Raw genomic sequence first — 27,440 nt, 5'->3', positions numbered from 1 at the left:
ATAAAGCTGTGCAGAAATTCCATGTGCACGTTCTACATGCATTGTGGTGTTTGACTAAGAATTTGTGCGTCTGGACTTCTCGCCCACACCCAGAATAAGTCGAGTCCTGCTGGAGGATCTCCACAATGCTCCACCGGCCGAGGCTGTCTGAAAGCCGCTATTTGTTTTATCACATACAAGGCAAGCCGGCCCTGGACCCCCGCGCACACTTCATGCTGTACTTAATTAGCGTTTGTGTCGAGCTGGCGTCACACATTAGTGAGTGTAAGATGTACCTCCACGCTCACCCAGTGGCCTGCAGTAATACTTTTAATTTGGATAATCATATCGGCCAAAGCTGGTCAGCAGATGGTTGTTTTAGGTGTTGAGTGCCATCCTGGATGGCCTGGCATCCTAAACAGGGTGGTGGGTTCCTTGCCAGAAAAGGATGGATTGTCCAGGTTCGTTGTTAGTACCTTTCCTGGAAGGAAGGCCTTATGTGAAGGGTGTCTGCTTCCGGGGTTCACGTATGGCAGCATCCCACTGGTAATTGTAGTCCTGATGGGCAGCCATGTTGGGGTACTTGGGGAGCACCTACCTTCTATGGAGGGCTTCCAACGTGATGTACGCATGGGTTCGGTGTAGAAGAAGTCATTTATACTGCATCAGAGAGCCAAAGTCGGAAAGGCAGAGGATGAGGATGAGTGGAAGGAGACGGAGGGGAGATTTGTACTATCTGGAATGATGAAGAAAACCACGAAATGTCTTGATTTGAACCTTGGAATTGTGTCTCTGACGACCCCCTGGAGTCCAGAGTGTCGTTTTTGTGAGAATTAGCACCGTATCTTCAGAAATTCCAGCTCGGTGCCAACACTGAGCCCCCATTGGTTGGCTTTACGTAAATTGAGTGATTTATTCATTTTTGCAGAGCCTGTGAAAACGCTAGGATAGCAGCAGTGTCACAGTGTGCATCCTGATGCAGACATAAGCAAATTCACGATGGATTCATGACAGTATTTCAATAAATTGTGTACACAACAAACTTGGGGAGCTACTGCAGTGTTTCAGACTTGTGTGGTTTTCTACTGCCTTTGGAAAAGAGTTTGTGACAGTAATCGTGAACATCTGGACTTCACACATATCCAAACATGTTAAAGGGCAGGGCTGATGGCCCTCCATCTGCTCCACATGGTGATCATGCTTGAAAATAACAAAGGGAAGCCATTGTTAGGTGAAGCTGCAAGGTTGGCCAAGACGTCTGACAAAGTGAAGAGTCGTTTGGAGCCTGTGCTGGCAGTAATTTATCATCATTGTCTCGTGTCCTCAAGACAGGCGGCACCCAGCTGCCAGGGGTAAACACATGCCATCTTCGGCCTGTCCCTGAGCTTGTGCCAAAGAAAATGGCCGTTTCCTGCCTGAATGGCCATCGTGTTAAACTCCTGTGCTGATGAGGTGTTTGGAGAAACTGGCGATGATCCACATTGACCACAGTATCTGTCCCTACTACCCTGCGTCTGATTCAGCTTACATACGAGATCCGTGGACGATGTCGCTTCCTTCACCCTGCATACTGCTCTGGGACATCTGGAGAGGAGCAGGCCGTTCAGAGTGGAGCTCTGCCTTCAACAGCAGCCTGGTGCCGAAGCTCCAAGGCCGTCTGTGGCTGCCTGTTTCGACTGTCTGGCCAACAAGAACTCCTCCATGCTGTTCACCAACATCGGCCGGCGCCCTGCAAGGCCGCTGCTATTCAGTCTGTCCATTGTCAAGCTCTCTTCAGCGACAATGGTGAGGCTGCCTACAGGATGGAGGGTTGACTGTACGGTGCCACATCAACAACATGTGGGCACAACAAACAATGTTGACTTCAGAAAGAACAAAGGTGGTCCTGCTCCACTCCACACCAGCAGCCCCCCTCTCCAGACACTTCAGCTTCCTACGTGCAGATTCACCAAAGCTTTTCACGTCGTCTTCTCTGAGTGAGGCCCAAATTCATGTGTTATGCCGTTTTGGAGTCTTTGATGTATTGCATTCTTCTTTGGTTTTGATTTTGTTTATGGATGTAAGCCGCCGGTGTTTTCTGGGTGGTCCCCCAAGAGGCGGGCGTTGCCACTTGCCAATCACCACCAGGAACTGCCCTTGCGCCCTATAAATCCGGAAGGTTCTTCCACAGTCCCTGGTGGTTCATTTCAAACGCACCTAGGAGTTGGAGAGTTTACTTGTTGATTTCATTTGGTGGATTTCTAGATTTTCAAGCCCCTGTTGCGTATTTTGACGATTCTTTGATTGTCTGCAGTGAGACTTCTTTGCTGTTACAGGCACCTTCTTTTTTGCTCTTTGGGCTCCTAGTAGTCTCGTGATGAATAATCGATCTTTTTATTTCTAAAGACTCCATATTTGCCCTGTTACTAGCCGGGGTTTGATGGTGATATCCCCCTCTAAGTCTTTGAGAGAGTTTTTGGGTTTACATGCGCTGGCACTCCTAGTTCATGACATTTCATTGGAAGATTCTGAAATTGCAAAAAGGTGAACAGCCCGCTGTTGTCGAAACGGGACTGTCCCAGCACTTTTCCTTAAAGAATAAGCGTGCCAAGTTTCATCAAAATGAGACCACCAGGAGCTGAGCTGCTTCATCCGGATAGACCCCCCAACACCAGGTATATATTCTATTATACATTGTAGTAATATAACCCACCCAGTCAGAGTGTTGGGTCACCATTGGGCAAACGGTGTATACCTGAAAATATTTTGTGTCCAAAATAAAGCGCGTGAAAACACAAAAATCGTGACAGCACAAGATGGCCGGTCTTCCGGTCCTGTGGCAGCCGGGCAGGAAGAGGAGGGTCCCAGTGGATGGACCCCAGAAGTGACATTGATAGAGGAGAGCTGTGTGGTCTACAGAGGGAGGAAATGCGCCACCCCCTGGATTGGAGGAGAATTACCATCATCACCTGAGCCCTTAAATGATTTATTGGAATTACTTCAATTGTCTCTGGTGTGCACACACACGTGTGACAATACAAACAGACCTAAAAATGGCAGCAGTGTAGCATGGAGTGTCGTTTGCTGTAATTTTCACAGATCCTTTGGTCACAAGCGCCCCACTCCATGGGACTCAGCGTGCAGTTTGCACGTGGGCCTATGCGAGTCTTATGGGTTCGGTGCATGGCTCTTCCTCCAGATTAATGCGATGTGAAAGTGGGCTCCCTCAAGGATCAGTGGTCTCGAGACGCTCATGCTGCATTTATTTTATATGAATGAGTTCAATGAAATTGTAAGAAACAAATTAGTGAAATTTACAGATGGCACCAAATTAAGCAGATTAGGAGACAAGCTTGTGTCAGCAAAACCCAAACACATGGACCAGATCGGAATTCACACTCGGGCGGATGGCATAAACCAAGCTTTACACACCTGGAGTGACAACCGTAGATGTGGTGAGACAAGGGACAGTGTGTCTGAAGGTCAAAGGTGAGCCACAACCAGACGGCGCCCAGAAGGGAGTTCAGAAGTACAAATGAAGAGAGAGTAGAAATAAAAGATGAGGGCTGGGGTCCCGGAAGGGCGCCCATCTAACTGTGTTGTCTGAAGAATGAGAACAATTAGCAGCATCATGGTGAGCAAAGGTTTGGCAAGAAGCTCCATTCTCCTCAGGTGCTGGTCCGATAGTGAATGGCAACTTCCAGTGAAGGCTCAGACTGGAGGATGTGGCTTCGTGTGCAAGGAAGTGACCTCGCTGGCCTTCCAGTGGTCTCCTCCTCCTCCTCCTCCATTTTAAAGGGAGTAAATGGAGCTAAAGGTCAGTGACTTTTGCCTTCCCCATCTCGACAAGCGCAAACCCATTAAAAGCTCCCCTTGCTCACATGTCTAAATATGAGTGCCAGGTGACAAATGGAATGCTCTGTCCTGTTTGGAGGACACTTTATAAAACCTTTCAAACTGCAATTAGGGATCAAAGTAAGGTGTCATTTTAAAAGAAGTCAATCATAAAGGGCATAGGTGCAAAGAGGGAAGCAAGTTAATGATAAAATATCATAGAAATGTTAGAAAGCCACACAGGATTCATGGAAATGTGGTTAGGGCAGCCCTTCGTGGACTTCTGAACTTGGATTTGATATTTTCCTGGATAATTAATTTAATAGGAATGAAGACATGTTGGATAAGATTGGCCCGTTTTCTTACATTTCTACTATCTGTCCTGGCCGTTTATGATGAGTTGATACCTCAGTAATCATGCAACGTGTATATCTTGGTTAATATGCCTTTTGGTATGGGATTTGTAAAAGTAGTGTTAATGTTTGTGGTGTGTCATCTGTTGGAATAACAAATGCAATGAATTTTATTTCTAAAAACTATCTGTGCTACCCATCTTAGACAAGTTGAAATCTCAGTAATCAACACAGACTTCAGCGTTAACGTTTGCAGTGCACCATTTACAGGAATGTATTTTATAATACATGTAGTAATAAAATGCATTGCATTTTTCATTCCAACAGATGGTGCAAATGCATTATTTCAGATGTTTGTGGTGAGCCATCTGTTGGAGTGACAAATGCAATGCATATGTCTCAGTTATTTGCCATTTGGTATGGGAATCATCATAACAGCATTAAAAGTTTGTGATGCAACATCTATGGAAATGACCAACAGCTGTGCATGTTATTACTACAGGTGTTTGTGATGGGCCATATGTTGGAGTGACAAATTCCATGTGTTTTATTACTATAAATGTTTGTGATGCACCATCTGTTGGAATAACAAATGCAACACATATGTCTGTGTTATATGCCATTTGGTATGGGATTTGTAACAGTATCATTAATGTCTGCGATGTGCCTCCTGTTGGAATGATAGACATTGCAACCAGACAGACACACAGACACGTATCCTTTTGTTAAGGTAGATGTTTGTCTTTTAATTGTGTTGGTACAGCTTCTGGTAAAAGGCCAAAAGAGAGGCTAAAAGTGAGCAAAGACACATTGACTTCCCCGTCTGAAGTGACATTGTTTTTGTTCCAGACATGGACACTGACTTGTCATACCCATTTGGGGTAGAGGGGGTCAATGATAATAACAAATGGCCAAAATAAATGTAATAATGAGAATAATAATACATGTTATTTATTTATAGTGCCTTTCCCACGCTCAAATGTACAATTATTAAAATACATACTGTGGCATTTAAAGATGAAGTCCTGGAGCTGTAAAACTAGGAGTGCCAAATTTCATGAAAATAAACCTGCAAAAATGAAGCAACAGGTTAGCACAATTAGGTCACATCTGCTATTGACTTTGCCGACTCAGGCTAGACGTCGCTACTCTGCCATGTCAGGTTTGAAGATGAACTTGAACAGTCAATGAGCCAAAGATCAGCGCGAGTCACGTCTGGTTGTGCCCGGAGTGTGGCCTTAGCAGCACTGCCGAGACTCGGTTCGGTCCTTCATCAGGGTTACTCTGTATACTGCAGTGCTCTTCTAGGGAGTGGGGGTCGTTGATACTGCAGTTCTAGAACTGGGAGGTAGTTGCCCCTACGCCCCTGCCAATGGTTCCAGACCACTTGTGGAGTCTGCACGCCCTCTGTTGGAATTCTAGAATTCATGGAAATGCAATGCAGGGAGGCCTGGGTGACGGGCGCACCTCGTTTGAGTATTGGCGTTGGCCTTCAGCACCATTTCAATGTTTCTTAACTGCTCTTCCTCTTTATGAGATGTGTGGAGCTCATTTATTTCTTCTATATGATACATTGCACCTGCCATTTTTGATTGCACTTTGGCTACAGCACCAGCTGATGAACAGACCAGTTCAATGACCTTCTTTCTTTAGTAATTTTTAACGTCTACGGACTGCAGAGTTTCTGAATTCAGGGTCCGGTGCATATTTACTTACTGTATGTGCTCCTGAGCCAGAATGTTTTGGAAGGTGGGAAAGAAAAAAAAAACCCTAAACAAATGACTTGATGAGCCACCAAGAGCGCAACAACTCCACCGGGTACCTCGTGCTGCAGACTGGAAAAACCAGCGGTAGCTTCTGGTACTGGGACCGCGCCACAGCAAATGGCACCCAGAGAGCTGTTCACGTCAAAGGGAGCTACGACAGAAATCTGCAGGAGACAACTTGCAAAGGCACACGGCTGCCACGGTCGGCAGGCAAAACGTGATGGAACCGACTGTGGTGTGGGTGCAGGCGGCAAAATCATAGAAGCACCTGCCTCGCCATGTCCACATTCCAGGGCCCAGTGTAACTGCCCACACCCGTTTACGACCCCGCAGCAGAATAATTGACATCAGCTGCAACGTGCTTCACGGTAGTTCACCATAACTGTTTTGGAGAGGCCTGTGGTGCTTTCTTCATTGACTGCCCTGAGAGCTTCACGCCAACCTATAACGGGTCTTCTGTGTAGACAAGTCCTCAGGAAACACCACAGTTGGAAAAGATAGACGTGAAAGGCACTATATAATAGACAAACAGATAAGTAGATAGGGAAGTCATTATATAGGGTGGTCCAGATCTCATTATGCTATAACTTAAGTTTATTACATAGAGAATTCGCAGCACCTGCCCTGCACAGAGAGATTTCACTTAAAGATCTTTTTGTTGCTGATAGATGGCAGCACCTTCCCTGCATTCCAAAATGGCGGGGAGAGGGTTGTCAGTCGAACAGTTGGCACAATTAGATCTGGACCACCCTGTGTAATAATAAGCAGAATGGGATAAACCGCTCAAATGCAGGTGTGCCAAGCTTGTAGAGACTTGCCAAGGAAGATGTGAAGCTGTCAAAGGGGCTGAACACTTTTTGATTTTTGAATACATTTGAAAACCTTTCTGAAAGCCTGTTCCCACTTTGTTATTATGGGCTGTTGAATGTAGATTGCGAGTTAAATTGCATTTTAAATGAAATCTACCACACAATAAAGTGTGTGCGAAGTGCAGGGGTGTGAAGGCGTTGTGAGTGCACTGTACTTGAAGATGGTGGATGAGAGTAAGCCGCTGAAGAAGAAGCAATGAGCACAGCTGAAGGTCAGCACCACCTTGTGACTTAACGCAGCCTGCTATAACACGTTTGTGGTAAATCAACACCTTCCTACTTGAACTTTCAGGTGGGCCCTAAGAGGCCGGCAGTGAGCGAGTGTAGGAAGCAGGTGTTTAGTGAAGCCTGCCCACCTTGTGGTGGCACAGAGAACTGTAAGCGGCGGAGTGAGCGAGCGAGAGAGAGAGAGAGAGATGGTGTGTGGGGGGGGGGCGCGCGATTGGGTTGGAGGAGGGAGTTTAAACTAAGCGCTATGTTTTGGGACAGGCTAATCTGCCAGAGAGCTGTGTAAGAAGCGGAGCACATTGTGTTTTGCCAGCGTGCAGGCGACAGATAAGGGAGCAATCCTGCAAGTGCGGCTGCCTGTTATAATGCGCTGACTCTGGGGAGATAAAATATTGACTCTCCAGTTCTGCACTGAGAGACCCTGGGCAGAATCTCCTGAGCCGACTGAGGTGAACGACAAGCCGGGGGGGGGGACAAATTGATTAAACGGATTTGTGGGGTTTTTTTGTTTTTTTTTAATTTTTCAATTTTTGTTTTCTTTTTTTTTTTTATTAGTTCCTTTTATCTTTTTTTTTTTTTTTTTTTTTTTCTTCTTCTTCTTTCAATATCTGTTTCTGGAACTTTCCACCACCAGAACACCCCCCCCCCCCCCCCCCAACACCAACCCAACACTTCTTCAAGAAAAATTCAAGGAACGCCTGCCTTCCTCACTCAGCGAGATGTTTGATATCAGCCGAACGTTAAACGCTGCTTTGTTGAGCACTGAGGTAAAAATCCCGATTGTTCTTCATCTCTCACAGTTCGGCGCTTTGATTTCTTGCTTCTCTCTCTTTGTAAATGCCTGGTCAGTAGAGGAGAGCGTGTGTTACTCGGTGCGGCTGTGGAGGTTTAGCAAGTTTCATGTGGGAGAGGAGTTTGTGTCTGCAGGTCAGGCTCTGGTGTGCTGCCTCGGAGTCCGGGGGGCCGCCCGGTGGGTCTCCTCTGGGGCTGCGAGTGTGTGACTTGTGCTTGTTTGTGTGTCGTCTCCAGGCTCTCTGTGCCTCGCAGTTCAGTCCATTCACGTGTTTGGCCCTCGGGATGACGCCGAGGTGCCCAGAGTATGCCATTTGGGGATGCCCGCTGGGTATGTCCTCTGACCATACGGTCTGCTGTCTGGGATATCCGTTTCTGCAGTGCTCGGCAGGAGTGATCTGAGAGTGCTCGTCGTCTTCTGTGAAGGATTTCTACTTCTCTTTTAGCCACTGAGCCCAGATAATGAGCAGAAGCCATTCAAAAGTTGTCCCTGACTCATTCATGACTCGATTTTGATGGATGGACCCTCGTTCTGCCTCAGTCTGTAAATCACTGCAGTGACCTTGGCCAAGTCGTCTGACCTCCTCCACCTTGGTCGTAAATCTGGAAGGCCTCCACTGCGTGACAACTTGATGCTCAGGAACTTCCATGGCTTGTTATTTCAAAATGTAAATATGTGAAGTGGTCCGCTAACCCCCCTCGTGACATTTGGGGTACTGGGGCCCTCATCTGTTAGATAGTCCTTAAGGTTACTTTTAAAGTAATTTCAGCCATTTGCAACACGACAGGAAAAATCAAAAAAGGAGGATGTCCCACTGGCTGTTCATTCTCCATGGCTGCTAGTTATGTGGAGAAGCTGCAGTAGCGGGGAAGCCCTCTCGGAAAACATTCAGGCAGAGTAAATCCCCTTCATGCCGTATTAAATAAACATGAAAAAGTGTGGGCGTTTAATCTTTAACAGCTTCTCCTTCTAGTGGCAGCACTGCTTCTGTTTAAAAACTTGGACCTCTTTGTGAATTCATCACTCTGGCGATAATTTCAGAGCTCTGCTAGCTGAGCTTTCATGGCTTCCAGCTGCAGTGGTTAAAGCTGACAGGTCCTCAGCACGGAGCAGCCGCTGTGTTTGGTAGGTCGCCCAGGTATGAATGAATGAGACGCAGATGTCCACAGAGTCTTTGGAAGAAAGCCGTCCCGGGACACTAAGAGAGGCCACAGGCGGGAGCAGCTCCACACACCGCAGCCCACACGTGAGCAGACGCGGGTTTGTATGGAAAATCTAACACTCAGCAAAGAAAAGGGAACAGCAGTCAATAATCCAGAGCACAAGGGTGCTGGCTGGGCTGTGGTGGGACAATATTCAGTGACGTGATCAATTCTTTACAGAAATCAAAGCGGGCTCTGCTTCTTATACTGTGCCTTTCACAGCTGTCAGTGTGATAAACGGCGTGCTGTCATCTATTATCACTGCCTTTATCCGAGGGGACGACTTACAGCGTCTCGCGCACCGTTGCTGCAGTTTCTTTTATTTTATTCCATTTGGAGCACAGGCACGTGAAGTGACGAGCTCAGGGTCACACAGTGGTGTCAGTAGTGGGATTAGAACATGCAAACCTCAGGCTTTGAGGCCCAGAGCCTTGACCACTACGCCACACTGCCCCCTATCTGTTGTGCCGCTGATTATCTGACCCTGACTATCACATCGGTCTGTCTGTATATAATCCTGCCAACTATACCAAATCTGTTAGAGTATCTATATATGGATTTAATCCTGGCAGCTTTATCTATCTATCTATCTATCTATCTATCTATCTATCTATCTATCTATCTATCTATCTATCTATCTATCTATCTATCTATCTATCTATCTATATATATATATATATATATATATATATATATATATATATAAAATCTGTCTTATAGTATCTATTATATAGTATATCTATTATATAGTATCTCTATCTATCTATCATATAGCATCTATTATGAATTATTATTATTATTATATAGTATCTATCTATCTATACAGTGCATCTGGACAGTATTCACAGCGCATCATCACTTTGTCCACATTTTGTTATGTTACAGCCTTATTCCAAAATGGATTAAGTTCATTTTTTTCCTCAGAATTCTACACACAACACCCCATAATGACAACGTGAAAAAAGTTTACTTGAGGTTTTTGCAAATTTATTAAAAATTTTAAAACTGAGAAATCCCATGTCCATAAGTATTCACAGCCTTTGCTAAATACTTTGTCGATGCACCTTTGGCAGCAATTCCAGCCTCAAGTCTTGTTGAGTATGATGCCACAAGCTTGGCACACCTATCCTTGGCCAGTTTCGCCCATTCCTCTTTGCAGCATCTCTCAAGCTCTATCGTGTTGGATGGGAAGCGTCGGTGCACAGCCATTTTAAGATCTCTCCAGAGATGTTCAATCACATTCAAGTCTGGGCTCTGGCTGGGCCACTCAAGGACATTCACAGAGTTGTCCTGAAGCCACTCCTTTGATATCTTGGCTGTGTGCTTAGGGTCGTTGTCCTGCTGAAAGATGAACCGTCGCCCCAGTCTGAGATCAAGAGCGCTCTGGAGCAGGTTTTCATCCAGGATGTCTCTGTACATTGCTGCAGTCATCTTTCCCTTTATCCTGACTAGTCTCCCAGTCCCCACAGCATGATGCTGCCACCACCATGCTTCACTGTAGGGATGGTATTGGCCTGGTGATGAGCGGTGCCTGGTTTCCTCCAAACGTGACGCCTGGCATTCACACCAGAGTTCAATCTTTGTCTCATCAGACCAGAGAATTTTCTTTCTCATGGTCTGAGAGTCCTTCAGGTGCCTTTTGGCAAACTCCAGGCGGGCTGCCATGTGCCTTTTACTAAGGAGTGGCTTCCGTCTGGCCACTCTACCATACAGGCCTGATTGGTGGATTGCTGCAGAGATGGTTGTCCTTCTGGAAGGTTCTCCTTTCTCCACAGAGGATCTCTGGAGTGACCATCGGGTTCTTGGTCACCTCCCTGACTAAGGCCCTTCTCCCCCGATTGCTCAGTTTAGATGGCCGGCCAGCTCTAGGAAGAGTCCTGGTGGTTTCGAACTTCTTCCACTTATGGATGATGGAGGCCACTGTGCTCATTGGGACCTTCAAAGCAGCAGAAATTTTTCTGTAACCTTCCCCAGATTTATGCCATGAGACAATCCTGTCTCGGAGGTCTACAGACAATTCCTTTGACTTCATGCTTGGTTTGTGCTCTGACATGAACTGCCAACTGTGGGACCTTCTATAGACAGGTGTGTGCCTTTCCAAATCATGTCCAGTCAACTGAATTTACCACAGGTGGACTCCAATGAAGCTGCAGAAACATCTCAAGGATGATCAGGGGAAACAGGAGGCACCTGAGCTCAATTTGGAGCTTCACGGCAAAGGCTGTGAATACTTATGTACATGTGCTTTCTCAGTTTTTATATTTTTAATAAATTTGCAAAAATCTCAAGTAAACTTTTTTCACATTGTCATTATGGGGTGTTGTGTGCAGAATTCTGAGGAAAAAAATGAACTTAATCCATTTTGGAATAAGGCTGTGACATAACAAAATATGGAAAAAGTGATGCGCTGTGAATACTTTCTGGATGCACTGTGTATATATATATATATATAGTATCTATCTATCTGTCTGTCTGTCTGTCTGTCTATTATGAATTATTATTATTATTATTATTATATAGTATCTATCTATCTATTATATAGTGTCTATCTATTTATATATATATATATATATATATATAGTATCTATTATATAGTATCTGTCTATATATCTATCTATTAGACACTATATAATAGAAATACTATAGACAGACAGATACTATATATATATATATATATATATATATATATATATATAGTATCTATATCTATTAGATAGACAGACACTATATATCTATTAGACACTATATAGTATAGTATCTTTTATATAGTATCTATCTATCATATATATTATCTATCTATATATATATATATATTATCTATATATATCTATATATATATATGTATATATATATATATATATATATATATATATATATAGTATCTATCTCTATCTTATAGTATCTATCTGTCTGTCTATAGTATCTATCTATCTATCTATCTATTATATAGTGTCTGTCTATTATATAGTGTCAATCTATCTGTCTGTCTGTCTATCTGTTATATAGTATCTATCTATTATATAGTGCCTTGCACATCTCTCTGTCTGATAAATGCTCGTCGTATTGTGTGTTTATTTCAGGGTGAGTGTCTTTGTCATCTGTAGTGAGTTGTTGTGTATTTTATGAATCGGCCCCTGGTGTTGCCCACCCTCGACAGGCTCCCCTTCTGTGTCTTCTGTTTCTGTTGGTCAGAAGTTCTCTGGACTGCTGCAATTTGTTTTATGTTTTGCTCATTGACTCATTTTTGCATTCTTGATGTATTTAATGGTCAGCTCTGTTAATTGTTAAATGTTTATTTGATTATTCCAGTCTTTATGCCTAAAAGTATCTTGAAGCTCCGGGAATTGAACCTAAGAAACTGCAGATGGAACTGAATCAGATAGCGCTGGGATCTTCTGGATCATAACACGCAGTAAATAAAAGTTGACAAGTTGTTTTTGCGAACATAACGATCTCGGTAACTGAGGGCTGGTACTCCCATGCAGACCCCCAGTAATAAGTGATAGGCAGGCAGTGTGGCGCAGTGGTTAAGCCTTTGGACTTCAAACCCCAGCTCTGTGTGACCCTGAGCAGATCACTTCATCTTCCTGTGCAGCAATTGGAAAAAGAAAAATTGAAGCCAATCTTAAATATTGAAAGTCATTTTGGATGAAAGCGTTGACTAAGTAAATGAAGGTGAAAGTATTGCGTAGTGATTTTAACAATTCGGCATTGCCCTTTTACGTCTAAACAGTGAGTACTAATGAGTAAAGTAAGGTGTACATTCATTTAAATGTGGTCATAGAATTACACCGCCGTCCCACACCGTGCTGTTTGTGAGATCACTGCTGTGATAAATATTAATCAAACTCTGGACTAGGCTATAGGGTAGATGCTAGTAAGTCAGAAGAGGTCATGATTTAATTAAAAATGTAAACCAGATGAAAAGCCAAGGTGAGCAAATCCGATAAAAACGCACGTGTGTTTGGATTCCCCGGGCTCCCCAAGTGGATGGCGAGTCCACAAGATGCGTCGTCCTTTCTCCTTCGCCGCCGGCTCCTTTGTCTGCTTTGTTGCTCGTATGATTGATTGAAATGAGAGGTCAAGGGAATCTGATGTCTGAAATGCTTTTTTTATTTTCTTCTTCGAGGGTGCTGCATGTTGTAGCGCGGCTTTAAAAGCACGGCCCACGTTCTGTTTCAACCAGCAACGGCAACAAAACGGTTCAGTTTTGTTTTTGCACATCGCAGACAGCGTTTAATTTACAGTGTCAAAGACGCGGAAGAGGGGAAGGGAGAACAGAAAGGGATGAAGGAGAAAGCCTCTGGATTTGCATATGGCAGCCACGGTGGTACATCTTGCAGGGGTCAGCTTCATTTCAGAGCACTGATTAGCTCGATCCATCTGGCTCCCTCCTTGGCGTCCCTCGTTCCTGATTGCACCATTTTGGTGTTTAGCTTACCCTGGAAATTGTTCCAATTACACTGCTGAACTCTGCCTGCCTAGCTGGTGTGCAGCTGCTCATGTGCTGCTCACTTGGTAGCAGAGAATCAGAAGGAAGGAAAGGGAGGCTTAATGACGTTCATTTATACCTGTGTGTGTGTGTGTGTGTGTGTGTGTGTGTGTGTGCGCACACACGTCACTGGGGCCTTTTAATAATAGCTGACAGTTTGATCTTTAACTAAAGTTTTTCTTGACAAGCGGAGTGTTTTTATGCACTCAGCTGCCCCTTTATTAGGTACACCCTGCTAGTACCCGGTTGGACCCCCTTTGACCTTCTGAACTGTCGTAATTCTTCATGGCGCACTGCAGATTCAACAAGGTGCTGGCGAGATTTCCATCCATGTTGACATGACGCCATCACACAGTTGCTGCAGATCTACTGGCTGCACATCCATGATGTGAGTCTCTCCTCCCACCACATCCCAGAGGTGCTCTACTGGATTGAGACCTGCTGACGGTGGAGGCCATTTGAGTCCACTGAACTCATCGTCACGTTCAAGAAGCCAGTCTGAGATGATCTGAGCTTTGTGACATGGCGTGTTATCCTGCTGGAAGTGGCCGGCAGAAGATGGGGACCCTGCAGTTATAAAGTGATGGACATAGTCAGTGACAATACTTGGGGGCTGTGCCACTTAACCAAGGCTCAGTTGGTACTAAGGGTTCCAAAGTGTGCCTAGAAAATATCCGCCCCACCATTAGACAACCAGCCTGAACCGTTGATACCAGGCACGATGGATCCCTGCTTTCATCTTGTTGACCCCACCATGTGAATGTCACAGCAGAATCCAAGACTCATCAGACCAGGTGACATTTTTCAATCTTCTGTTGTCCAATTTTGGTGAGCCCGTGCCAACTGCAGCCTCAGTTGGCTATTCTGGTGTGGTCTCCTGCTGCTGTAGCCCACCTGCTTCAAGGGTTGACATGTCGTGTGTTCAGAGCTGCTCTTCTGCATATCTCGCTTGTAACGAGTGCTTATTGAATTGCTGTTGCGTTTCTGTCAGCTCAGACCAGTCTGCCATTCTCCTCTCACCTCTGGCATCATCTTCACCCAGCAGAGACCTGCCGCTCACTGGACGTTTTCCCTTTTCGGACCACTCTCTGTAAACCCCAGAGATGGCCGTGCGTGAAAACCCCAGCAGTTTGTGAAATATTCAGAGCAGCCCGCCTGGCACGTTCAGAGTCACTTCAGTCTCCGTTCCTCCCCATTCTGAGGCTCGGTTTGAACTTCAGCGGGTGGTCTTGACAAAGTCTACAGGACGACATGCACTGTGTTGCTGCCACCTGATTGGCTGATTCGATATTTGTGTTAACGAGCAGTTGAACAGGTGTACCTAATAAAGTGGCCAGTGAGGGTCTTACCGTAAGTCAAAAAGTACGACGGCTTCTCTTTTTAAAAGACAAATGATTGGCATGCTGCCTGGGCACCCTTGAGGGAGTGCCATTCACATTTGTGTATGCAAATAAAAGTACATTCCTATTCAAATATCAGAAATATTGGTAAAGGTGAGCAAACAGACCCAAACCCCACATAAAGAATGCATGTGTCAGATATAAGGAGTGATATGGTGGACCTGCTGGAGCGAGCAAACGTGCAAGGCCTCAAACCTGCAGCGGTAAGGAAGATGAAGATGATCTCCTGCCGGCCTCTTCCTCTTGTAACATAACTGAGGGATTTGAAATGGGAGCCGACACGTCTGAGTTGGCTGAGGATGATGCCGCAGTCTTCGTAATTTAGACATTGTCATCTCAATTCTGTTTCTTTGTGACAACGCTGCCAGCGTATTGCGTTTATGAATCATCGCACTAAGAGAGCAGAGTAAGTAATTAGTAAGCGTACTTCAATGAGCCTTTGTGTTCCCTCAAACTCCTAATGAAAAAGACAAACCGGCCAGAAAGATCTCATAAATGTTGTGACAGCCACGTTTGATCACTAGAAGGAATTTGAGATGAGCGCCGAAAAAAAAAGTAATAAATAAATACGTAAAAAACCAAACCTAACAAAGAATCTAAAGGGAAGAACGTCGAAGTCTGGGCGGCACGTTTTGTTGTAACAATGGATGACAAAAGGTTTATTCTTCGCCATGCTATTTATGTCCGCATCATCCAGCCGTACAGTTATTCTCCGATCCTCAGCACAGAATGTGCATGGACATCGCCGCACACACTTGGTGGTCCTGGGAGACCTCCCTATCCTGCTTAGTTAATAGTCGGTGGCTCTTAAGATGACGAAAAATGAGTTTGGTTTGTTTGTTTTGTTTTTTTTTAGCAGCGTTGAAAGAAATGCGTTGTGTTGATCTGAAAATACGAGATCCCTCTTGTGTGGTTTCTGTGAAGGACCCCGCAGGCCAGCCAGCTTATTAGTTACAACACCTAAAATAGTCAAATCCGCGAGGCTCTTGCCGTTCTAAAGGTAGGATTTTTTTTTTTTTGACCTTGTGAAATGTCACCACAGAAATATTCCGGGAAGAATGGCACTTGTGCGGCTCAGCTTGGTGCCGTTTTCTTTTAAAAGACGTCTTTAAGCCTGCATTGACATTTGCGATGGACATTTCAGGACTGGGCTCGCTGTGCACGAGAGGCGACATTTATACATTTTAATTGTGTCCTAACTCCTCTTTCAACATGTAAACGTTGTCAAAAATCGATTTTTCTTCTGTGGTGTTTTTAGAGGCTTATAATCAGAAATGCTGTACAGTTCATAAACTTCATTGTGAGCAAGAAGAGCTTACAAGATGGTGGCTTGACCACACAGCCACTTGTCAAGTGCAAATGTGGTGGCTGCTCCTGAGATGCTGCCCTTCAGGGTGAAGCCATAGACCAGAAGACCCTTCCATGTGACAGTTTCAGAAGAACCTTTCATTTATTTAGATTCCTAACAATCCATGCAGTAAATAACTATAAATAGATGGTGCGAGTCCCACGGGGGGGGGGCGGGCATATTGGACATTGGGACAAAGTGGAAGGTGCCAGGCGATGGACAAGTAGTAGCAGTTCCATCCTCCATACGTTAGGTGGCAGTGGTCCACTGGAGGCATCCCAGCTTGGGGTTCATGAAGAACTTGAGTCCGGAAGTGGAGTCCTGCAGGGTGCCACAAGGGGGCATTGCTGGAAAGACTTACCATGGCTCTCAAACAAATACTCCCCACAAGTCGGGCTGGGTCACTGGGAGCCATTACAGGTCCACCATAAAGAAGGAGCAGCACTCAAGTGGAGGCAGAAGGAGGGGACTTGAGGTTCATTGTTTGTGTGTTTTTGGCTGGGTTTCATTGTATTTAGTGCTTGTTTGAACCCATGACTGTGATGGACTGGGGTTTGGGGCTTGGTGGTGCCCCCTACAGGTTACGGAGCTAACAGATTTATGAAGTACCAATAAGTGCTGGTTTTAAAAAGACTCTTGCATATAAAAACACGGGCCAGGTTCAGGTTTTCTTAACGTGTTGGTGTGCTGCTAGGTAGCCCACTGTAGGTTAAAGGCTTCAGGTTTTGTTCTACATATTCAGAAGTTTTTCAAAGCAACCTCATATGCAGAGACCCCCATCCCAGTATGAAGTCGTTCTTAGTCAAGCCATGGAACTCCAGTAAAGAATCATATACAGTGCCATTGAGACTCGTCAGGAAATGGATAACTCGCGAGATACGTGCAAAAGGCAAAAACAAAATAAATAAAATTATAAAGAAGCAACCGAAACCCAGAGGAGAGGCAAAAATCACAGTCAAAATTCAGGCAAGACCTGAACAATCAATCCACGTCTATAAGAGTTTTTAAAGGATTGACATTTGTATAAAGAATGATTTCAACAGAGTATGCAGGATGGGTCAGCATTGTAAGGAGTGTTCAGAAATGACCAGTAATCCCACAGGTTTAAACTGTGCAGTGGAGATCAGTGTTAAGGAACACGCAGCCCAGACGGGATGCCTTTGCAAACGACATATAAAACACTTGCACGTTTTTGTTAAAATATTATTAAATACAGTAGATACATCCGGAAAACACGGCACACAACCGTAAACAGGAAGTGCACTCACATGATGCTACCCTTTGGAGTCGAAGACCAATGAATGAAGGGCGGAGGCGGAGCCAGCGTCATGGCAGTGTACTTCAGCTGCTTATCGTGTGTGCAGATTTTTCCAGAAGTATCTGTTTAACAAATCTTTGTATGTTGTGAACAAACGCCTGGATGGCTGACCGCACGAGTAATGTGAGACTTTCCCCTTTGTACAGCATCGGTCACCATTGGCTTGTGTTCTATCGTAAACGTTTTATCTTCACTCTCCGTGAAAACATGAGATTAAAAAAATTCAGTTATTGATGGCCTCCTTCATGGGCTGTATTATCTGTCCTATGAGTCTGTCTTCATGATTTTTATGTTTCTGCTTCTGTACTCATCTGAATTTCCCATTGGGAATAATAAAGTTTACCTTATCTAATCTAATATAGTAATCTAATGTAATAAAATGTAATCACTACAAAACACATGGGGTACGTAAAATATTAAAAAATGATATATACTGTATACAGTATATATAAAATAATTTTCTGGGTAGAGCATCCATTTCTGTAAGGCTTGAGTTGAGCTCAAATTCAATTAAAAGGCCACCCCATGAGAAGGAGTCCTAGTCGACGTGTCATTATCAACTGGCAGACAGTGTGGAGACGCCATTAAGAAGGATCACAGAATGTTCAGTTATATAGCGCCTTGACATGTGCAGTACAAGCCCCAGGAGGGTCTGCTCAAGCTTTATAGCTCACCAGTGAGGCCTCATCTGGAGTCCTGGGTGCAGGTCTGGGCTCTGTAAAGACATGGCAGCACTTGAGAAAGTCCAGAGGAGAGCGACCAGGCCGATTCTAGGACTGCAAGGGATGAGTCGGGAGGAAAGGCGAGAAGAGATTAAGAGGAGACCTGACTGAGGTGTGATGAAGGGAATGAGGCCAGTGGATCGGGACGGTGACTTTAACATGAGTTCATCAAGAACACGGGGACACAGTGGGAAACTTGTGAAGGGGAAATTTCACACAAACATGAGGAGGTTTTTCTATACACAGAGAGCTGTGGAATCCATGACCAAGCAGTGTGGTAGACAGTAGGACTTTAGGGACCTTCAGATCCTGACTTGATGCTACTGTGGAAGAATTAAATGGATAGGACTGGTGACCGTTGTTGGTCTGAATGTTCTCTTCTCATTTAGATTGATGTAAAAAAATTCTGTTTGAGAAAATTGAAATAAAACTCTGTGCAAAACAGTTGCAGTGAAGGTCCCATAGTTAAGTAAAGTGCTCATACTTGGTGCTTATGCAGGCTGGCAGGCCACGTTGGAACACAAAAGAGGCCGAGGCTCACCTAGAAGCCAGAAAACAAAAGTACTTGATTGTTTCTCTTAGACTTTCCACATCTTTTTACATCATATAGTTTAGTTTAGTGTAAAGTGAGAAGTGGAAGAAATTCAACACACTTGCTGTTCTTTCCTGTGGGTGAAGAGCAAACACTTGAGTAGAAATCCGTAGCCTCACTTGATGGAAACCAAACTCCATAAGAGGCCAAAGCTGAGCCTCACCTTGTTTTGGTGAGCAGGATACCGAAAGCCAGTTTTACACAAAATGTGATTATAGATGTAAGAGATTAGACAAACCACGATAAAGAGATAGGGCAGCACCCAGTGACCCCGTATAATCAGAATGCAGCAGGGCAAAGAAAACAAGCAGTAACTGCAAATAACATCTCTTCAGACAGGAGTTCTAAAAAGACAACTGATCTCAAAATGGCCCAACTTCCGGTCGTGTGTCCTTCTGGTGGGAAGAGGTGGGGCCAGGCAGGCGGCCGGACACCAGAAGTGATGTCGGAGATGTTACAGCTGTCAATCATCTGGTGTACAGAAGGAGGAAGAGAAAAGGCATTAGAACACAGTGCCACCCCCTGGAGTGATGGGTAATTACAATCACTAGAGCCCTTCAGCTGCCCCCAATACACACGTGCGTGACGAGAGAATCTGGTAAAACCGGTGTGTTCTGCACTGCTTCTTTACTTCAGCGAAAGGATGAAAGAATTCACTTCAAGAATAGGGAATACAACGTACAGGGCAGGCTGCTCAAGATGGAGACGTTGTGTTAAAGTAGGGTGCGGCGCCAGCATGTCCGCTCAGGGCAGCCTCCTCGGTAAATGTGTCTTACAGTCAGCGCCTCGAGTGTGTTTGTGTTGACAGCTCGACTTCACGTCCTCCCTTAACACCCTACGTTATCATCTGAGGTCACAGACTGGAGCTTCTGCCAGAAGACTGAGCCCACACACACAGCGTCAAGAATTAGAACAGCTAAGGGAGTTTTACGTTGTCCACTGCAAAGTCATTTATCGTTCTGATTAGACCGATAACGGCAGGTGACCTTGAGATGTTTACCGTGGTGCTGTAACTTTGAGGCTGAGGTTTTGTTCAAGTTCATCTCTGTCCCCGATCTCCAATGACAAGCTAACAATGCGGACCCCATAGACTTTGTGACATGTGACGTACTCTTTAGCTCCTACAGTCACCTCATTTTCTTAGGCATAGTGCGAGTCTAACCTGCTTATCCTGAGAGCCGCAGCCTTTACTGGAACCACTGGGTGCAGGATGGTAAAATGGCACCCACTGGAAAGTGGGCCTGTCCTATGACAAATGCCAATTTATTTAATAATTTATTTATTTATGTTCTCTTCAGTTTTTACTTTTAAGTCTAACTGGACTTTAAGCCTGCCTTGGTCAATTTCTAGAAATGTGCGTCTCTCCCCTCTAGGAGCCAGACAGGTGGTCTTCACATTGTCTTTATTACAAAGCTGAGCCCTTGTGTTCTTTATTCTTCAAAAGGAATCCCATGGCATTTAGGGAAGAGTAATTGTGATTTTTGTTAAAAGCACGTCCTTTATCCTTTTTGTTTTGTTTTTTTGTTTGTTTGTTTAAGGCTTTGACAAATCGGATCATCACAAAGCACTAATAAAACCTGCTTGGAGATTGGATATCGACTGGGCATGGCCACCCCAGGCAGACGCAGCCTGACCCTCAGTGCATTTCTAAAACAGACACATCCATAAGTGCCTGGGTGGGAAGATTTTGAAATCAATAGCCCTGTGCTGTGCTTCATCGCAGTGGCACCGGTGGGGTCTACACGGTGTATTCTGGAAGTGTGTTTGCTTTGCCTTAGGATTTAACACGGCCTAAAATGAGCATTCTCCAGATATCGCGCTACTTTTACCGGCTAACACTACGCCAAAGTATCTCCTTCTTGACGATGCGTGTTTAAATGTGCGGAGCCATCAGTTGTCTAAATGACCAATTTCTGCATCGGTCTTGGGGTCAGCAGCATTCCAAAGCCTTGTCTGACAGCATCGGGGTGAAGGCAGGAACTCTGCGTCAATAGCGATTACCGTTGTCCTCTTCATCAGCATGATGATGTTTATTTGTGAGGTGGACCCCCTCAGTCGGGTGGATTGTTAAAGCCCAAGAATGAGTGTCATCCCCCTATTGTAATCCATCGTGATTTAATGATGTTTGCTTGCGCTACATGGTGTTACATTAGAAGAATCAGCACTTAATGTACGGCCATGTCTCCTCTAGTTGAGGTCAAGTCGAGCACACGTAGTACGCCATCGTGTAATGAAGTTCTGATTCGCCTGTTCTCTCTGTGCAATTGACAATAATACAATAAATAAATAAAAGTGTATATATACATGTGTATACAAACCTCTGGCACATATTTTCTGAAAATCTCTCCATGCTGGGCTAATTCCTAAAGACTGGAAACTAGCAAATATTATCCTGTTCTATAAAAAGGCCAGTCAGGCTGATGCCAGCAACTTAATGTCCATAACAGATCAATTAGTGGAAGCAATTATCAAGAAGAACATCCATCAGGTTGTGTCTAGAGCAGGAGAGTCCCCAGGTCCAGATGGAGACGGTCGTATTCTCAGGACTTTGATGTGCGTGTAACCAAAGCAGATTATAAGAGGGGTGCGTGTGGAATTTCAGGTGGCTTGTCATGAGGGACCACATGAAAGGTTGCTGAGTGGAGTTTTCTTCTTGTCTTCTTAGAGTATCCGTGCTGTCAAAAAACGGGGCCTGTTAGAGCCCTTTGACCAAAATCACACAAGGAATAACGTTGATGTTGTTGATGAAACTTAAACAAGCAGGAAGTCAAGGCAAAGTCCAAAAATTGGCTCCAACACAGGAAACAAAGGGTAGCGGTGAGGAGAACATTTTCAGGATTAGGTGATGTTAAAGGTGGTGTCCATCAGGGGTCCGTGCTGGGGCCGCTGCTCTGTTTAATACACATAAGTGATCCGGAGGAGGAGATAATCAGAATGAGGGTTAGTTGTGCAGACGACACCAAACTTGTTGGAGGGGCAGATCATCGAGAATCTGATGAAACATCACAGAGGGACTTGGACAGCAGACACGCCTGGGCAGATTTGTGGATGATGAGATTGAATGTCACTAAATGTAAAGAATTACATGCAGGAAGTAAAAATGTCAGCTTTGAATACACAATGGCAGGTTGGAAATTGAATGTAAACCTTATGAGAAGGAGCTGGGGGGTCATAGTGGGCTGATCATGTAGACAAAGAGATCAAGATGATGTGTGGAGTTCAAGTCAGGGAGGTTATGCTTAAGTTATAAAACACACTGGTGAGTGAGCGCTTATCTGGGGTTCTGGGTCTTCATATTACAAAAGAACAGAGAAGAGTGACGAGGCTGACTGCGCTATGAGCTATGGGTGAACGTAAAAGGAGCGGAGCCTTTTCATTGTAAGCAAATGGAAATTAAGAGATCATCATGTATTCACACAGATGGTACTTTAAAATGAGCGCTGCAGCAGGAAGACAAGGACATGGTTGGAAACTTGTTGAGTGCCAATTCACACTACATACAGGGAGATTCACTCGAAAGACGCCCCCAATATTCTGTTGTAAGCAATCTGAACCAAAACAATCTGCCCGCTCTCTACCTTGACGTCTGTGTAATCGATTTCTTGACGTGCGATGCTGGAAGTGGTTTCCGTTTTCTGCCAAACACATTTCGACGTGGCACTCCATGTTCATAAACATATTGGCAAGCATCTTGGGGGGCGGGAAGAGCAGCAATTTCATGTTGGATGTTTTCCTTCAAATCTTCCACTGTGTGAGGTTTGTTCTGATAGACTTTACCTTTGAGCAGACCCCAAAGGAAGAAGTCTGGTGGTGTCAGATCCGGTAACTGTGGTGGTCAAAGCCTCTTTAAAATGACCCTGTTACCGAAGAACGACTCCATTTCTGCCGTGCTCCTTGCCAATGTGTGACACGTTGCTCCATCTTGCCCTTCCGTTAATTCATGATCATCCAGCTGATTCTGACATCGCTTAAACGAACTGGTGACCCAGTAGGTTTGCACCATGAAGGAGCGCTGCTCAATACTCTACACCACCATCCTGATGAGAAGTCGAGTGACTGAGTGAAGGGGTACGGGCGGGGTGCACCCAGAAGTTAAACATCACGACGGCTGTCCGGCGCCCACCTCATCACGGAGTTTGTTCTCAGCTCCATATACTGAGGAGCACGTTGCACATTATTTGTCCTAGCGAGAGTCATTACAGAATATTCAGGGTCTCTTTTGAGTGAATCTGCCTATGTGTGTGTGTGTGTGTGTGTGTGTGTGTGTATATGTGTGTGTATATATATATATATATATTATAGATATAGATTTATAGATACACATTACAGAATCTGAGAAGCAGGCTTTATGGGAATACAACTGTGATAGGAAGTGCCAGCCAAGGTAGGCTGAGATACACGAGCATAGCGAACAATCGCTGGCGATACACATAAGGCAAGAGATAACCAAATATAAAATATTTTTTCATTTATTCTATTACGCATAACATAGTTCTATACAGTATATCTATATGTGTGTACAGTGGTACCTTGAGATACGAGAGCCCCAACATACGAGTTTTTTGAGATACGAGCCGTCACTAGGTCGATTTTTTGCCTTGAGTTATGAGCCACAATTCGAGATACGATCCATCAAAGAGCTTGTCACCGCACATTCTGAGGAACTGACGACAGAGGAGTTGATGGAACTACAGACGCAGCAACATACGGAGGTCCTGCAGGAGTTTAGTATCACAGAGGAGCCAGAGGCGGAGGAGTTGATCTCGTCAAGTGAGATAAACGAAGTGTTGGCGATGTGGGGAAAAGTTTCGGAATTTATTGAAAAGACACACCCTGAAAAAGTTTCAACTGGTCGTGCGGCGGCGGCGCTCTTTAATGGCACTTGCCTAACTCATTTAAGAAACATTCTAAAGGGGTGGAAGAAGCAAAGCTCCTTGGACAGGTTTCTATTGAAATGCCCTGCGAATGAAAGTGACGGAAACGTGACAAAAAAGAAAAGAAACTAGTGAAGAAGAAAGTGAAGTGAAAGAAAAAATACTCCAATACGCTAATCGGCTCCGCCAACATCTGTTTATTTCTTTAGATTCTCTTTTATGTATTGGGTTTTATTTTGTTTGTATACAATATTTGTTCTTTATAAACACACTAGCCAACCCGCGGCGTAACATACGCCGCATAATTATGTATTGATGGGTGAACACTTGCTGAACGACACAGTTGTCCAAATGGGGTGGGTTTGTGGATACCACTGTGAGTGAATGAAAAGATGGACCTCTGGAGAGAGCAACATACAATTGTCCGTGACTGAAAGCGGGATCGTCTGTGACGATGGAGGCCACGCTGGTGAAAGTTACTTCCCAGCCCCCCCTCTCCCTCTCCCTCTCAGAAGAACGCGAGCCCCCTCTCTCTCTCTCTGTAACATTGCAGCAGTTGTATAAACACTTTTTTTAAAAATTAGTTTTAAGCACAGGGGGAAAAAAGGAACATTTGAACAAATCCGAACTTTATTTAAAAGCCAACCAAGATAGTAACATTGCAGGAGTTCACCTTTTTTAATCAGGCGACTGACAGTAGTGGAGTCGGGCACAGAGAAGGTCAGCTGCTGAGAAAGCGTCTCGACTGTGGCAGGGCGGTGAAGCAGGTGAGACGCTAATGAAAAAGAGGCACAGGGCTTATTGTTTTTTAAAGACTGCTTCCTTCATTGTGTTTTAACCTCAGTTTTAAAGGATTGCGCGGCTCTCTCTGGTGCTGCCTCTGTGTGAACCAAGATTCCACTGAGGTTGACTAATGAAAAGTCAACGTGGCTCAGAGCTGCAAGTGTACTGTGGCACAGACAAACAGAAATGACGGCATGTTTTCCGAGGCGTCGCGTCCGAGTTGGTGGGCGTGGCTCTGCGAGTTGTCGTCGTATCCAACGGGCTTAGAGTTGGTGGGCGTGGCTCCTTCCTGCGTGCGCCATGGGTGTCTTACTTGTCGGCAGCTTAGTGAATCCACGCCCCCTTCTGGCGTGCTTTCCATGGTTGTCTTGCCTTAGTGAATTATATATATAGATTTTTCTTATGTTGAAAACATTTAACAAAAAATTGGGGTGGTTTCTGGGGGGCTGGCACGAATTAATCTCATTTCAATTCATTTCAATGGGGAAAATTGATTTGAGATCCGAGCATTTTGACTTGCGAGCTCGGTCACAGAACGAATGAGACTCGTATCTCAAGGTACCACTGTAGTGAATAAAGAGAAGAAAAACGAGGGTTTGGGCAGCCATTTAATGTCCGGATTACAATGCTGCAATGCAAGGCGCCGAGAGAAGGTTATTCTACGTCGACGGTGACATTGGGCTGACCGCTTAGCCTGTAGGTAGCTCTGTTACCGTCACCCGTTCCGGTTGGATGCTAGATCCTGGCGGTGTCATGTGACTTGTATGGTGGAGGGGCGGAGCTCTTGATGGTTGGAGAGCCAGTGATGTCAGTAGCCCCCCAGATCGTTCAAGTCCACTGTGTCTGTGGCTGCGTCACATCCTACTCCTTCGTGATATTTTTATTTGGCCCCAGACCTGTGCGGCTCGCTCATGTGACATTATACGTGCTGTCTGTTACGTTTCCATATTGGTTTTAATGACCGACCGTTCATCAGCCTTACATCTTGTAACTGCCCCCCAAGTCTGCGGGTGTGAGTGCCGGTGGTCCAGGAGTGGAGTGGCGGCTATGTAGGATGGCCGAGCTCCTTAATAATCCTTTCCCCCTCCCTAAGGCAGCACGTGTGGTGTGTGCCCTGAAGAGAAGGCAGCTGGGTGCTGGTCACAGTCTGTGCCACCTGAGCCATTGCAGGATGCAGTAGAGCTGGTGATGTGCCAATACTGGGAGTTGTTGCTGTCTTTTTTCTTGGTCTTTTACTCATTCCATGCTGTTACGATGAAGCTCTTATTTATGGTCCTGCGCTGAGAGGCTTCGTCATCGCCATATAGTCGAGCTGGCGACTTCTACTATTAAAGACACAGATAACTGGCGGCCTCTTCATCTCCTCTTCTGCTTAACCTCAGCTGGCCCTTGACATGCTTGGTGTAGCTCCTCATATTGAGATGTTCCAAAATGCCCTTGGCATGAATGTGGGTGGGTGTTTTTCTAAAATATAGTAAATCTTTTTTCTTTAAGTGACTGAGTATTGTATACATAACAAAGGCATTTTTCTAAACGTTTTTTCCCAGCCGTTAATAACTCCAGTCCAGCGATGTGTAATTAATCAGTAATTGTGCCACGTGTACCTCCACAAAGCCCCTATTCTGCTAGAGATATTTAGCCTGCGTACACTCAGCTGGGTCGATGGCCACACATTTTTGACTTGATTTAGAGGACGTGCCTCTTACAGTAGATGAGGGTCTCCAGCTCTGGTCCTGCAGGACCCTTTTCTTAATTCGTGTCCTGCTTGTGTTGCTATTCCACTTCTTTTCCCTTAGTTTTAATGGACTTGTTTTTAAGAGTCGGTCCTCAGCATTGCTTCATTTTTCCATAAACGGAAGTGAGAGGTGAAGTCCGTGAGCCAACAGATGACCACCTAATTGGGGGGCTTCCCATCCCCCAATCCCGCCCATCCCCCACTGGGCATCCTACCTGACATCAATGACCTCAATCAGTCCTCATGGTTTTCAGGCTTCACATGGAAGAATTAGATGATGCTGGTCATGTGGACCTCTGGCCTTCAGTCCATCAATGGAGGGACTGCATGGTGCCCTGAAGAGGTGGTAGGGGGCAGAAACCTGGAAAGAGAACAGCAGAGAAAGTAGGGGATTAGTGTGGATTGTGAAGCCATGATGGACACCTACAGAATATCGGGGTTACACTTAAATGAGAGTGCCATGTCACAGTAACAGGTTTTAACAGTTTGTTTAAGTGCTGCACTTTATCAGCCTGGTGACTTTCTATCGGTGAACTCGTATTCCAGATTTGAGGTGCATCACAGCAGAAGGCCGGCCGCCCGCCTCACCACTTCTGTTAAGTTTAGCTCTTGGAGTTCTAAGCAGACCTTCACTTGAGGATCTAAGGTTGGGGTGTGAAGTGAGAGGCATTCTGGGATAGAGGATGGAGCAGATTATTGACGGCTTTGTAAACCATCAGCGGTATTTTAAAGTCAATTCTAAATGGCACTGGTCACCAGTGTAGTGACATCAGGACTGGTGTGATGTGCTCGCATTTTCTTTTCCTAGTTAAGATTCTGGCAGCTCCATTCTGCACTAACTGTCACCGACTGATGTCTTTTTTGGGTGGTCCTGAGAGGAGAGCGTTACAGTAATCTAGTCGACTGAAAACAAAAACGTCAACTCATTTTTCAGCATCTTGCAAAGTTATAAGAGGTCTAACTTTTGCTAAATTTCTTAAGTGGAAAAAATGCTGTCCTAGTGATCTGATTAATATGTGATTTAAACTTCAGGTCCGAGTCACTAATGACCCCTCAGTTCTTTACCTCCGGCTTGACTTTTAAGCCTAATGATCAAGTTTATTTCTAATAACCTCATTCTATCCATTTTTGCCAGTCACTAAGATTTGTGTTGTCTCCTTATTTAGTTTGAGA

General features: G+C 44.9%; 1 protein-coding gene across 4 annotated transcripts in view; it reads left to right on the top strand.

Annotated features, from left to right (window-relative positions):
- The window catches only part of elavl4 (ELAV like neuron-specific RNA binding protein 4), a 272,046-nt gene that overhangs the window by 60,653 nt on the left and 183,953 nt on the right, over window positions 1–27,440 (top strand). The window contains exon 1 of one of the 4 annotated variants that reach the window (XM_051933171.1): window positions 7,664–7,775. The exons of the other annotated variants lie outside the window; for them this stretch is intronic. Coding sequence (XP_051789131.1) covers window positions 7,728–7,775 — 48 coding nt within the window. The 5' untranslated portion in view covers window positions 7,664–7,727. Of the gene's footprint in view, window positions 1–7,663; window positions 7,776–27,440 lie in introns of those variants that run through there. 4 annotated transcript variants of the gene reach the window in all.

This window comes from Erpetoichthys calabaricus, chromosome 10, assembly GCF_900747795.2.
Source record: "Erpetoichthys calabaricus chromosome 10, fErpCal1.3, whole genome shotgun sequence".
Taxonomy (NCBI): Eukaryota; Metazoa; Chordata; class Cladistia; order Polypteriformes; family Polypteridae; genus Erpetoichthys; species Erpetoichthys calabaricus.
Note: the sequence above shows the minus strand (reverse complement) of the source record. Positions and strands in the feature narration are given on the sequence as shown.